The sequence below is a fragment of the Anabrus simplex genome, chromosome 11 (assembly GCF_040414725.1).
Source record: "Anabrus simplex isolate iqAnaSimp1 chromosome 11, ASM4041472v1, whole genome shotgun sequence".
NCBI classification, from domain to species: domain Eukaryota; kingdom Metazoa; phylum Arthropoda; class Insecta; order Orthoptera; family Tettigoniidae; genus Anabrus; species Anabrus simplex.
In genome coordinates, this window is record NC_090275.1 from 96350079 (window position 1) to 96365481 (window position 15403).

The following is a 15403-nucleotide window of genomic DNA, read 5'->3' on the forward strand; positions in this document are numbered from 1 at the left end:
AATTATCACAGCCGTTCGGTCTCACTATGTTTTATACGATGTGAACCGTGTGGACTAAAACAGACGCCATCATGTAGTTGCTCTAGGGAGCCGGTGTTACTTGCTCCGCCCGGGGCGGCTGTCAGTCACGTGACAAAAGAGCAGCCGACAGGCGGGTTGCATACCGTGGCGGTACTATACTTGCCCCTCGGAAATGTTACCATCTGAACAACAGCAATGAAATACATACCGGTACATAAATAATATCTGAGGAATTATGAAACATTATAGAGTTGAGTAGGGTAATATGAAATGTGCGTAAATCTTCAAATGTGGTATTTTTAAGTTTTTCTAGTAACGCTATCGTTTCTCGGCCTTTATATTTATCATACTTGTTGGCATGACATAAGGAACAACGGTGCTGCAGATTAAATGTTTTAATGTGATTCAGTATTTATTACATATTAAATATTATGTGTGTTATTTTCTTGAAGCATCAAATACTCTCCTTCCGAAGAAGGTTTGAAACTTGTTGGCGTCGAGGGCCTACGCTGTGCTGTACTCTACTCCACAGTAAATGCAACATTTATCGACTAGGCTTGAACGTCGTGTGGTGTGAGGAAAAGGGCGGGAACACACCACTGTCACCTCACGTGAGTTACCGCGCATCGTGTCGCAATCTAACCCGTCCAGAAAGATGTGCTATACCGTTGCGCCACTGACCGTCAGTGCGTACTACGTCATGCACTTCCCCTACTTGCTCGTTAAGCTGCTCTCGTTCCTCAAGAGCGGGGAGCAAACTGGCTCCGAAGGCATTTCACTCTCGATTGACGATGCCTGGACCACAAGGCAATTTTTAATTTCAACTGTCTGTCTGTCTGTCTGTCTGTCTGTCTGTCTGTCTGTCTACGCATCACGAGAAAATGGCTGAACAGAATCGAATGAAAATTGGTATGTAAAGTCGGGTAATAAGGAACTACACTCCAGACTATAAATTTTATTCACGATGGGTGAAATGGTAGTTAGGAGAAGGCCTAAAGTTTAATTCTTAAATATCTATGTTATCAGTGGTCCTATCGATAAATACTACATAATAAAAATTACAGGGAATATAAATTCCGACCATTTATATCTCATACAGTTCTACCTCACCCGGAATGATAACAGAGATACTAATTAAGTTTAGACTTTTGTTGCTTTGTCCGATCAAGGCCGAATACCGCTAACACGGAAATAATGTTCCATCGTGTTTAACTGCTGATGGTGGTGGTTTTTGTCGCTATTGCCTTAAGGTGAAAAACCTCGTGCTCATCAGCCCACAGCAAGGGAAATTGTGAAGATGACTGTCAAAATGAGAAAAAAGTCGTCAAGGAACGAACGCATGAAAAATAAGACAAGAGGGAGTCATGAAAGGAACGAGGACTGACTCCCTTTACATAGGATGCCCTAACATCACACAGTCGGAAGAAAACGTAGTTATTTCTTTCTAAAATCCGACGAAACAATGCATGACAATGTGCGCTCACATGCTCTTCCCAGTCTCGCCAGCGTTACATTGTCCTGCCCTGCTTAGCCCTGCTCTGCGACCAACTGCGTCTCAATGTGAGCCCGATCTTTACTTGTAGGCCTACAACATCGTTTTCGGCTGGAGTATCAACTGCGACCAAGTGTCAGTGTTCCCACGTACCTATTAATCGAGAAATGGGACAGACACCTTTGGAAAACTGGTAGTTTGCTTTCGATGTTGGGGCACAACACCAAACGCGCAGATAGGGAGAGAGATCGAATAGAAATTCAATGTCTGTCGCGGCATTAATAGAGCGCAATCGAGATGTATCAAGTATGCAAAAAAAAAGTACAGAGTTTCTCCGCTTGCAGAAATAAACCGCCAATAATTCTCTCTCTTACTTCGCCATATATTAATTTTTATTTTATTATAAATTCAAGCTGGACAGACTGTGTATATCCAAATGTCATGAAAGAAATTACCTTCTTGAAGACGCCTATAAAATGACACATTAACTTAATTGAAGTCACTCCAGTCATCCTCAGGACAGGTGCGAACATTCCAAAGCCAGACAGAATATATTCATTGCTGTAGTCGAGGGATACACGGGTATACGCCGTACGCCTTCTGCTCAACTTGATTCAGTAAGCATAACTTCTGATTGCGTATACTTCCCGCTTTGCTTTACTGATTCAATTTAATTTCGCTATTCTGCCACTGATTTTTTTCTTTTTCCTTTTTTTCCTATTTGCTTTACGTCGCATCGACACATATAGGTCTTATGGCGACGATGGTATAGGAAAGGTCTAGGAATGGGAAGGAAGCGGCCGTGGCCTTCACTGAGGTACAGCCCCAGCATTTGCCTGGTGTGAAATGGGAACTATGGAAATCCATCTTCAGGGCTGCCGGCAGTGGGGTTCGAACCCACTATCTCTCGGGTGCAAGCGCACCGCTGCGCACCCCTAACCGCACGGCCAACTCGCCCGGTCCACTGAATTTTAACATTCCTACTTAAGCATTAGGTACGCTCATAATTCTCATGAACGTTGTAACGTGTATCGGTTTTCTCTCGCCAGCTGTTGAACAATACGCGAACTGGAGCGGGCGAGTTCCATCGGAATATCTAGGAAGTTGCTAGTAGCAACCCACCCCCAGTGTGGCCGTTAACGGAATAGACGGCAGTCGTTGGTTACAGATGGTACAAACACAGTTTAACCCACCACGCAAGACCATCCACCATCTCGTCAGATTTCGAAGTACTGAGCATGTCAGATTGATCGATTTGTACCTAGTGCTGCAAATGTCGTTATTTTACCAATAAATTTTACTGGCGTATTTTATAATGTAGCGTCTAAAAACCCAGCTACTTATTGTATAGGACGGTATTGGTATTGCATAGCTTTGAATATTTTATGAATACAGTAGCGCGCAAAGTTAGCCCGCCTGGTGGCCGTGATCGCTAAGACGTTGAAATCTAAACGGTTTGACGCCGTGGATAGCCGGTTCGAGTCCCGTTGGTCAAAAAAATTTCACCATTAGAATGTTGGTCGGCAGGGTAGGGGAGGTGGTGGTATACAATTTCTAAACACTAGATTGCGTGTCCAAAGCCTGGATTGAATTCCAAAACTCTCCGCAGTGCTCATATGGAGTGAGGGCATGTGACGCTGTTGATGGTGATTCGTCCGTCGGATGGAGACGTTAAGCCCTGAGCAGACCCCTTGGTGCTATTAGACAGGAGTAGGCTATGTGTCGGGACCGGGTTTCACCCTCTGCCTACTATTATATATCACGCCATTAATTTCATCTCAATAACTCCTCTGATGAGGTTGACGTCAGGAAGGGCATCCGGTCATAAAACCCGTCACGACAGATTCATCTCAACCTCATACCCGACCCCGTAGAGATATCGGACAATGGTTGGACAAACAGTAGCGCACAAAGTGTGTTCCACCTCTAAACAATGACAGCACAAACATAGACGACCCAACTATACCGTAGTGCCTAATTTTGGCGAGGGTTGCAGTGCTTGATACTACGCAGCAGAGTTAACGAGTCTAGGTACAGAAAGTGGGCATTAACACAGCAGTGAATGTTCAAAAGTCTCTGACAAGAACTGTTTAGATATTTCATTCTCAACTGTGAATTTCTGTGTATTGTAGGGTAATTGAAAATCACTAACTAGTCCAATGCCACCCCCTAAGCGTAAAGCGTACTCCATAGTATTTAAGGAGGGAGTATTATGTGCCTAGTCCACCTGTTACCCGGCGGCCCCGGGTTTGATTCCCGGCCAGGTCAGCGGTTTTTAATTGTAATCAATTAATATCCCTGGCCTGGGGACTGAGTATCTGTGTCGTCCTTAACGTGCCTTGCCTCACATTCAACACTATACACTTCCGCAATTCCACTTACACGCAGGTTCCTCTCCGATGGTTAAAGTAGTGGCAAAAGATCTCCATAGGTGGACGTCACGAACATTTTTTTTAATGTGCCTAGCAGGAGGAGAGATTCCAGGTAGAGATTGCTCGTACGTTCAACATGTCAAGAAAACGGGCACACGGTACGTAAAAAAAAAAAAAAAAAAAAAAAAAAACTGTACACAGTACGTCGCCATGTGCACGATAACCACAAGGTCGACCTCGAAAAACAACCGAGAATAGACAGGCTAATTAGAAAACAATCAGAAGACCCTAGATAGACTAGACATTTCACTGCTGATCTGAGGCGGAATTATGGAGTAAATGTCCGTGCATCTACTGCAAAACGTTGGTTAAAAGATCAGGATTTGTTAGCTCACTGCCCTTGTAAGAAACCCTTCATAAGTGCACGCAACAGAAAGAAGAGACTTGCCTTTGTAGAACAGCACTGTAACTGGACATAGGAGTGGTCTAGGGTGTTATGGGACGACAAAAGCAAATTTAATACGATGCCATCTGATCGAGTTCAGTATGTTCGTCACCCTAAAAAAAAATACCAACTACTCTACCAGGTTCCTACTATAAAACAAGCGAGGAGGTCATGGTCTGGGGATGCTTCTCTGCTTAGGGAGTAGGTCCATTAATGCGCATCGATGGTATAATGAAGGGTCCTGAGTACGAGGATATTTTGGATAAGCATATGCTATCATATGCTAGAAAAAATATACTTCGATAATGGGGTTTAAACATGATAATGATCCCAACCATCAACGCAAATGTGTAACAGATCAAGTGCAAAAGACGAAGATAAAAGTATTGCCATGTCCAAGTTCGGATTTAAATTCAACAGAACACATGAATGGATGAAAACCACAACGGTATAAGTAGTTTTTTGATCATTCAGAGAAAAAGGCATTTACATATCTTAACACTCATATAAAGCATGCTATTTGTAATTATACCACCCACCACTAGAGCGCAGAATATTACCGCTATCACTTGTATCTCGTTGCTGGTGAAAGAATACATCCTCCCGGAGTTACATCCTGCACTTAAGTCAATTTTTTTAATGTCACTTATACCGTCATGGTTTTCATCCATTCACATGTGGGAGCTGCAGGACACACATGTAAGGACAGGATTAAAAGAAGTACTCTGGAGTGTTTTATTATACAGATAAAAGGTGCTGTCGTAGAAGACTGCGTATAAACAGAATACCTGCAATTATGTTTTCAAGCTGTTTTCTGTATTTATGTTTAAATGTAAGCATTATGGTCAATGAAATGACGTATGGCTTTTAGTGCCAGGAGGAGGACATGTTCAGCTCGCCAGGTGCAGGTCTTTTGATTGACACCTGTAGACGACCTGCGCGTCCTGATGAGGATGAAATGGTTATGAAGACGACACATACACTCAGCCCCCGTGCCAGCGAAATTAACCAATGATGGTTAAAATGCCAGACCCTGCCGAGAATCGAACCCGCTAACCATTTAGCCACGGAGCCGGACAGCATTATGGTATTGTTCCATCTTAAAGTATCTTCTGTTTCTATGTACCATGCTTGTTTCACATTACGGTAAATCAGTTTACATCAAGCGCCAAACACTAATTTTAGGGATAGCGGCAATCTGAAAATCGGGATTAGTCATGGCCTAACTTTAGAGTAAACCCTGTAAAAATTAGGCCGCTATTGGCCGAGGGCGACTAGTGGCGCAACTAGTTGTTCAGGCGAGCCGCGAACCATTGAATCAAATGGGATATATATATATTTTTTTTTTTTTTTGCTAGGGGCTTTACGTCGCACCGACACAGATAGGTCTTATGGCGACGATGGGATAGGAAAGGCCTAGGAGTTGGAAGGAAGCGGCCGTGGCCTTAAGTAAGGTACAGCCCCAGCATTTGCCTGGTGTGAAAATGGGAAACCACGGAAAACCATTTTCAGGGCTGCCGATAGTGGGATTCGAACCTACTATCTCCCGGATGCAAGCTCACAGCCGCGCGCCTCTACACGCACGGCCAACTCGCCCGGTAATGGGATATATTAGCCTTGGGCGACTAGTGAAGCAACTGAGCGACTAGTTGCGGCCCGTCATCCGCGCCGACAACTGCTCTGGCGACTCGATAGTTGCTCAAATGCGTGATAGGGCATTGCAGTAAATGTAATCTCTTAGCCGCGCCACTAGTCGCCCCACGTACCTGCGCGCGCATACGAGCTTGTGCTCTCCACCCATATATTTTATTAGCTTGTTGGTGTCATACTGTGGTAGAGTGAATGTTTTACTCGTTCATTTGCATTACCATATTGTGGTGGAGGTGAAGCGGATTCGTCATGCCCCTGGATAGGTATTTGATATCTCCAATACTAAACTGAACGTCAGCATTTGGCTCCGGACTATCTTTATAAGATCTCCCGGCAAATTTAAACATGCAGATTCCACCAATTCAATCTACTGTTTCCAATGGCTCTTTTCAGAACCCCAAGACAAAGAAACTGGGAAATGGCATCAAAATCTCCCAACTTAATGTTGAAGGCATCAGGCGATGTAAATGTGAATATCTCTGCTGAATGCTCTGGGATAACAACACTGACTCTGTATTCCTCCAGGAAACTCATGTAGCCAGTGAGGAGGAACTCAAGAAGAGAGGTAGAATTTATGACTGATGTAATTGGAGCGACCTATAACAGTGTGTATGGAGTAGCAACATATGCTCGTAAAAATCTGGATCATGTGGAGCTTCTCTCTTGTAATGCAGATAATAGCATCCATACAGTTGTGGTAAGACTCCAAGACTTACCGGTAGTTAATATCTACAAACCACCAATGATCCCCTGGCCTTCCCTAGTTCTGCTAGCTTTTAATCATCCTGCCATCTACGCTGGAGACTTCAACAGTCATCACGAAAGTTGGAAGTATTAAAAAAATGAATGTGGTAGTGCTCTTGTTGCATGGGCTGAAGATCTTAATCCCTGCAAGTAGCAGTAACTATAAGAGATTTGTGGGCCTTGTTACAATCAATAGCCAAAAAGTATATTCCAAGGGGTTACAGTAAAGATTATGTTCCTGGGTGGAATGAGGAAAGTGATGCCCTCTATAATGAAGTCCTAGAAAAAGGTGACCATGAAACTGGTGAGGAGCTGTTAAGTAGTTTGGACACTCACGGAAACAGAAGTGGCTGAGACAGTTGAAGGGCTGGATTTCTGTTATTCAAGCAGAAAAGCTTGGAGCCTCCTGAGAAAACTGAGAAAAGAGGCAGTTCATCAGTAACCAATGAGTACTCTGAGATCTTACCAAGTAAGATTAAGAGTCATATTATGTCAACTTCTAGGGCTACAGAGGTCAAGTATCATACTAGGTTAGTGAAAAAATATGAAAATACTCTAATCTTCATCTCCATCATCTTCGTACTCAGAGAATTTCACTTTAGAAGAAGTCAACGACGCAATAAAGTCTATTGAAAGCTGACAAGGCTCCTAGCTTTGATGGCATACACCCTGAGTTCCTTATAAATGCAGGACAAAATACTAGGGGATGGTTAGCTTGCTTCTTCACACATATATTGCAAACCGGTATCCTTCCAAAACATTTCAAGAAGACAAAAATTCTCGCCGTCTTCAAGCCCGGGAAATCTAAACACCAGCAGCTGCTAAAAACTCCTTGAAAGACTTATTTACAACAAGATCAGTTCTACCATAGATACATTCCTGTAGAGCAAGCGGGCTTCAGGCATAACCGCAGCTGCTGCGACCAAGTTCTTTCCCTCACAACATATATTGATTCAGGCTTCCAACTACAGCTGAAAACGTCTGCCGTTGTCTTAGAGGGCTGTATAAATTACTTCAGGGTATAGACTCTTGCAAGTTGTTTTAGGAACCACAAGGATCGGTACTGGCTCCCCTCCTCTTTAACCTCTACATATCTGACTTGCCTCAAACTGTATCTAAGAAATTCTGCTACGCCGATGACATAGCGTTGACCACGAGATATAGCAGCATTAAGGAAAAGGAGAAAGTACTCACCAAAGACCTAGCCATCCTTGGGAACTACTTTAAAAAGTGGAGACTTCAACGGAGCGCAAGCAAAACTGAAGAGTCTTGCTTCCACTTAAATCACAAAATGCCAATGTACTCTCCAAATACCTTTCGAAGGAAAAGTTCTCAGACATAACAGGTTTCCTAAGTATAAGGGTGTAGTGCTTGACCGGACACTCTCCTTTAAGCAGCACCTTTCAAACACTGCAGCGAAAATAAAGAGCCGTAACAACATCTTACAGAGACTGTGTGGAATAACTTAGGGTGCCTCTGCCACAACCTTGAGGTGTTCTGCACTGAGTCTAGACTTCTGTGCAGCGGAATATTGTTTGGCTCAACAGTAGTCATGTGAAGCTTGTCAACACCCAGCTGAATAACACAATGAGAATGATCTCTCAGGTTTAATAAGATCCACACCCTCCTACTGGCTTCTTGTGCTCAGTAATATCATGCCACCTTCCTTTCGCAGGACACAGGCGCTTATAAGGGAATATAATAAAATTATAAGGAACTCCATGCTGCCTATTCGTGATGACATTCCTGCCGTTGAAATAAATCGGCTTAAATCAAGATCTCCACCGATTCGGTGTGCCCAGATGCTATCTGCAAGCAGTTTCTGCCCCATTGCACAGTGGAAGGAAGATTGGACATCAAAAAGTGACCCTCAGCACTGGCCACTATTCAGCATCATGAAAGATTTTAGTTCCCCGGGGGCTGAACTTTCAAGAAAAACGTGGAGTACAATGAAATAGGATCCATTCTCGACATGAGTCTGTGCCTACTCCCTGTTCAAGCGGAGAAAGATAGCATCCTCCCAGTGTGATCGTGGTGCCCCTGCTCAGACATTCCAACATACTGTGCGTGAATGCAACTTACGAGCCTATCGTGGAAACTGGACAGACTTCCTCAGTGCTTTGCATATTGGGCTGTGAATTGCCATGCGTCTTATTCACAGTAGCTTGTAATTGAAGTTACTAAGTAAATATGTATAAAGTTAATTTTTTACCTTTATCTCATAAGCATGTTTTCCTTTCCATACGCAAAATAAAGAAACCATATTGTGACAGTTCTTGTAATGAATATGGAAACAACAAATAAACTATAACAAATTAAGGGGGTGAAAAAACAATGTTTAAAGTCGAATACTGACCGAGCAATTGGCTGAGCGCTTTGGGTCACTTAGCTATCAGCTTGCATTCGGGAGATAGTGAATACGAACCACACTGTCGGCAGCCCTGAAGATGGTTTTCTGCGGTTTCCCATTTTCACACCAGGTAAATGCTGCGGGGGCTGTACCTTAATTAAGGCCACGGTCACTTCCTTCCCACTCCCAGCCCTTTCCTATCCAGTCGTCGTTATAAGACCTATCTGTGACGGTGCAACGTAAAGCAGATTGTAAACAAAAAGTTTAATAAATACTGGATAATTAATTTGTGAAGTTGAAAGAAAACTAGTCATTTGAGATTCCGGCACTGAAGCTTAAACAAAGTACAAAACTGAATTTTTGGAAGAGGGTTTAAAAGAACTTCATTCCAGAATTCGAAGAAAAACCCCTGAGCGAGAAGAGTGTTGTAGGTGATTATTATACTACTTTTACTACTCAGCGTAGAAGTGTGTAATATTCATAAAAATGATATATCATTTAAATTTGTAACATTGTTTCTCTGTCTTGCTATATTAGTGAATTATAGCTGAACCATAGCTCAGATGGATTGGGTAAATTGAAGAGCAAATAAACTTTTTGTAGACAGTTTTATGTAGAAAATTTTTAAATATTACTGGCACAAAGTTTTCTTAGTATTTTATAAGAGAGAATACTTAACATTTCGTTAGGAAGAATTACTTAGCGCGCAACAACTATGAAACTATCACTAACTAATATATGTCCCGTTTCTCTACGGGTCGGGTATGAAGCGAGATGAATTTTAGCAGCTAGTTTTACGTCTGGATGCCCTTCCCGACGTCGACCTAATCAGAGGAGTTAATGATTCAGTTACTAAGTATTAACTAAAATAATTTGTCATGGATTCAATTTTTTTTTCAAAATTACGCATAATTATAAAAGAGTTATGAGAAACAAGTAACGACTAAGGCATGACTTACCCCAGTGTGGGGACCAATTTTTCTCCTTCTGGGAAGCACATGTGTAGTGTTTTGTAGTTTCCCGTTATATAATGTAGCCAATCAATTACTAAAACGAGGATTTCGATGTGTGACGACAGTTAAGTTTACTGTGGCACGCACTTACTGTAGATCGTTAACCGATGTATAATATAATCCTCTCTTCAGTCGAGAAACAGACATAGGATATTTTCACACTTTCCTAACCCTACGGCTTTTCATTCTTAATAGAAGAGCAAGGAGAAGTTCATCATAGGCCACCATTCTCTCTCCAGTGACTATTCTCCGGCGTGAATTGAGCAATTGTTCACAAGTTGCGGAGTCGATCGCCCGGTACCTAAATCATCTGGCAACTTTTTTCCCCCCTTTTTTGATATTTGCTTTACGTCGCACCGACACAGATAGGTCTTATGGCGATGATGGGATAGGAAAGGCCTAGGGATGGGAAGGAAGCTGCCTTGGCCTTTATTAACCTCTGGCAACTAGTGGCGCAACTAGTCGCCTTCGGCTAATGGCACCCTAAGTTGTACGCCCATCCGGGACTAAATTCCTTCCAGACCAAGGTGACATGACGGACGGTGAGAACAGAGACGCATTGTCACATCCACTGACAGATGCGAACATTCCCACTTGACACAGAACCAGCGTACGGAGGGAGAGACTGGCTAATTGAAAGGGTGTGGAACGCACACTAACAGTACTGAAGTGGGCATACTTCAATTAGAAAACAGTCAGAAGCAGCCATACCTCTTGCCTATACAACTGAGGATAACTTCGCATGCCATAAAAGAACCGGCAATCGAACTGCGACCAAATGGGCTGAACGCTACTCTGTTCACCACTAGGACACGGCGGTTTGTTCTAATGACATGTATACGTTATCTACATAACCAAAACACAGAGCTAAGCAAATCAGGATGTCTGCAAAACACAGCTGCAATATTAAATACGGTACCTAGGCAAGGTCACCTTCCAACATGGCATTAAATAGGATGAACAAAAGCAAGATAGGGAAGAACAGCAATGTGGAAGAGGAGGAGGAGGAGGAGGAGGAGGAGGAGGAGGAGGAGGAGGAGGAGGAGGAGGAGGAGGAGGAGAACAACAACTCGACAGCCCCTTGTCGGCGCTAGCCTTCTTCAAAAGTTATAGCCATTTCTCTCCGGCTCTTCCAATTTCGAACTCCCAGGGTCTTGCCTTATACATTCTTCCCAATTCAGCTTAGGTCTTCCTAAATTTCCCAAGTCCTTTTGGCATGGTATTGAAGATATTCCTGGCCAATCTGCTCTAACGGCACTTGGTTCATTAAATCATTCATAAATTTCAAAACTGTATCTTCACATCCAAAACCGGCCCATAAATGTACCTTAATATTTTCCATTTAAATACATTCAGCTGTCTTTCATCACAATTTGACAATACCTAAGTCTCAGAAGCATATGACAGTACTGGTCTCACTAAAACTTTATACATTCTTGTCTTAATTCTCGTCCGGACTTTAGACGTTTCCTGAGACCGTAAAGGCACCTATTCGCAGGAAGTATTCACTTTGTTATTCCAGTACTAATGTTGTTTTGAACATGAATAACACGAAGAAACAAGCCTGCCCCACAACTTGGGTCATCCTCCCTCCTCTTCAAACTGGTCCAGCAGGTTTCTTTTGGCAGCTCTACAAAGGGCACTAGGGAAGTTTTGCAATACGCAAAAATGATTGGCTGGACACCCCTGTTATGGTGAGGGATGAAAAGAGGGGTGAAAACCGGTCTAGAAGACAGCAAGGCGCGACCTTCACACCAGTTGTCACCAAGCAGTGGGAATGAAAGCAAGTTAAGATGTCAGTTTTGGTCTAAAGGTGAATATGGCGCTATTATCCGCTACAATTTTGCTCGTGGATTAACTGTTGACCAGGGCCTGGAGGAAATGACTCCTGTGCTGGGGAAAGACTGTCCACATCGGACAACAATTTTCCGCTGGCACAAAGAGTTCCAGAGGGGAAATTTTGGGATTGAAGACGATCCTCGTTCTGGGTGACCGTCTGAATCAGTGACTGAGAAAAACATTGAAGCTGTGAGGAAAATTTTGCAGCAAGAGAGGCGGTTGACATATCGGCACGTAGAAGAGACCCTCCACATCCCTGCACCAGCCATTCATTCAATTCTACACGACCATCTCAATGTTAGAAAGGTTTGTCCCCTTTGGGTACCCCATTCACTTTCAGAGGAACAAAGGGGACATCGAGTGAAATGGTGCCGAGAAAAGCTAAAACAGTTTGAAAATGGGACTTTGCGTAACGTCAATAGCATCGTTACAGGTGACGAAACTTGGCTTTATTAATACGATGTCCCAAAAAAATCCCAGAACAAGGTGTGGCTGTTTGAAGATGACGGTACTCCTGTGACTGTGCGAAAGTCAAGGTCAGTGAAGAAAAGGATGATTGCAGTATTCTTCACTAAATGGGGCATTCTGACTCGGATTGTGCTAGAAACACAAAGGACAGTTATTGCGAAGTGGTACAGTGAGACTTATCTGCCTCAGGTCATCCAGGCTCTCAAGCAGCTCCGCCCAAGGTCACGGCTCAACACTTTGCTCTTGCATCACGACAATGCTCCAACACATCGTCCTAATGTAACAATGGATTTTCTTGCCAGATCAGGATTGACTATGCTTAATCATCCTCCATACAGTCCTGATCTTGCCCCATGAGACTTCGCACTCTTCCCAGAAGTGAAGATGAAGCTGAAAGGGCGGCGTTTTGCATCCGACGAGGAGCTTCTGGCAGCAGGGGATCAAGAGTGTGAAAAATGTAACCGAAGAAAAGTGGCAGAATTGATTCAGTGACTGGTTTCGACGTATGAAGAAGTATATTGAGTGTAGTGGAAATTATTTTGAAACAGTCTAAAGCGTTCACTCACAATGCAACACTTTCCTCGTGCCCTTTGTATGTCATTTTCTGGCTTCCTTGGTTAAATTCTGGAACTTTCGGTCATCATTTCGCAGCCATTCCTTGTCGCATCGTACCATGGCCATTATTTTTCTTTCGTGTTGTACTTTTTCTTTCTTAGGAATATCTCGCTATAGCGGCAAGCGCACTCCAGAACTCCCTCTATGAGTAGCCAACGATGCACAATAACAAGACCCCGGTTCACCAGTTAAAGGAGTTAGTGGAAGACATTTAACTACAATAATACGAATGGGCAACGAATCAGACTCGGGGAATGTTACACCTACTTCGATTTCGAGTAATCGAGTCTAGCGAGTGTGTATCAGATCCACATAACACGGCAGGTTTGAATACATTTAAAGATTTTCATGTTCCAGATACCAACAATAACAGCTTTCACTCTACAGTTTGCTATATAAACTCTACATGCCTCTTTTCGTGCATATTTTTATGAGGCCAAGACAGACAACTGTATTCCGTCCTTATTCAGTACTTATGTGACGGAAATATTAAAATATAAAGTTTCAATGTTTTTACTACATAACAACGCACTTCCTACACTGGACAGTGGTAAGAAATCTGTGTGGTTTCCTTTTCTTCATAGCAGTGGCAATTTTTGAAGAGTCATCCTAACCTGCTACGTTTTTCATTATTTTTGTTTCAATAAATTACTGTGTCATGTGTAAACATCGCGACTTGTTATCTTAGTCTTGTGTTCATTACCTTGTACATTTTTTGTACCACTACACTGTGTTGACCAAATGTGGTACTAAATGCGGCCAATAAATACATTTTAAAATAGTACTTGACAAGAATAGAATTAGCCGATCACAAGGAAGAACTGACGGAATTTTCATCTACATAGAGAATACTCAGATATTCGTCACTGGCGTGTTTTAACGGTAGCATTCTCTGGGAGCCAATAGGAACCATTCCCGCCAAATACTTTTTAATTTTTTTAAAACGAATATCAGACTACAATCTTCTTCTTCTTGTTCTTTTTTTTGCTATTTGCTTTATGTCGCACCGACACATATGTCTTATGGCGACGAAGGGATAGGAAAGGCCTACGATGTGGAAAGAAGCGGCCTTGGCCTTAATTAAGGTACAGCCCCGGCATTTGCCTGGTGCGAAAATGGGAAACCACGGAAAACCATCTTCAGGACTGCCGACAGTGGGGCTCGAACCCACTATCTCCCGATTACTGGATACTGGCCGCTATTACGCGACTGCAGCTATCGAGCTCGGTAGACTACAATCTAGCAACCAGCTGAATATCTGCAGATATTTGCCACGGTTACATGCAACTAAACGGAACAGTCCGCTTAGTTGTACTACTACTACTACTACTACTACTACTAATAATAATAATAATACAACTAATAATAATAATAATGGCTTTACGCCCCACTAACTACTTTTACGATTTTTGGAGAAGCCGAGGTGCCGGAATTTAGTCCCGCAGGAGTTCTTTTTTACGTGCCAGTAAATCTACCGACACGAGGTTGACGCATTTGTGCACCTTCAAAGACCATCAGACTGAGCCAGGATCGAACCAGCCAAGTTGGGGTCAGAAGGCCAGCGCCGCTACCGTCTGAGTCACTCAGCCTGGCCTTAGCTGTACTGACGCGTTCGCTACTGTAGCACTGCGCAGAGTTACAGGCATATTGTAGCATGGTCTCTCGCACGGGTAGAGTGGCTTCTCACCCATCCTGTACATTTGTATAATGCGGCCAATGTTCCCTGAAGTTGATCTCGCTGACCCAGATGTTTCTATCCCAATTAGCACATCATAAATCAATTAATCATTCGATCATTCGTTTTATGTAAACAACTGTTCGGAATCAAAAATAGAAATGAAAACAAGTAATTAATTATGAGGTAATTGTGCTAGCGGGACATGCTATTCGCAAGCGGTCATTCAACCAAGTTAGACCGAGGGGCTCAGAGTTTTTATTTTTAATATCGCCTTCTTATGCTTATAAGCAATCGGTGGAGCAACAACGCACAACTGAAATTTGGTAACAACACTATCGTAATTCATTGCCTTCATACTTACCACGGTTTCCAATCGGGAGGCAGAGCTTGCATGAGGCCATCTCGGGCGAAGTGGAGGAGGTGAGGTTCGCTGACGGGGTCAATTCCTATCTTAATAGCATACTCCTTTATCTCTGTAACAAACAAATAAGGGAGACACATTAAGATCAGATCAAATAGAGTACTTTAATAAGATTCATAAAAAAATAAAGCAACACTTTACTGTACTTTCTCTTCCAGGTTGTCAAGTTTCCATGCAAGAACAACAGCTGAAAATGAAAGTAAACATATTCACTTCTGACCTACACTCTGTCAGCAAACCTCTGGGTATGTAATAATTAATAATAATAATAATAATAATAATAATAATAATAATA

At 42.8% G+C, this 15403-nt stretch overlaps 1 protein-coding gene across 1 annotated transcript in view; it reads right to left on the minus strand.

Annotated features, from left to right (window-relative positions):
- The window catches only part of Cep164 (centrosomal protein 164), a 352132-nt gene that overhangs the window by 176649 nt on the left and 160080 nt on the right, over nucleotides 1–15403 (minus strand). The window contains exon 2 of the mRNA XM_068229617.1: nucleotides 15049–15160. Within this exon, the coding sequence (XP_068085718.1) occupies nucleotides 15049–15160 (112 nt within the window). The remainder of the gene's footprint in view (nucleotides 1–15048; nucleotides 15161–15403) is intronic.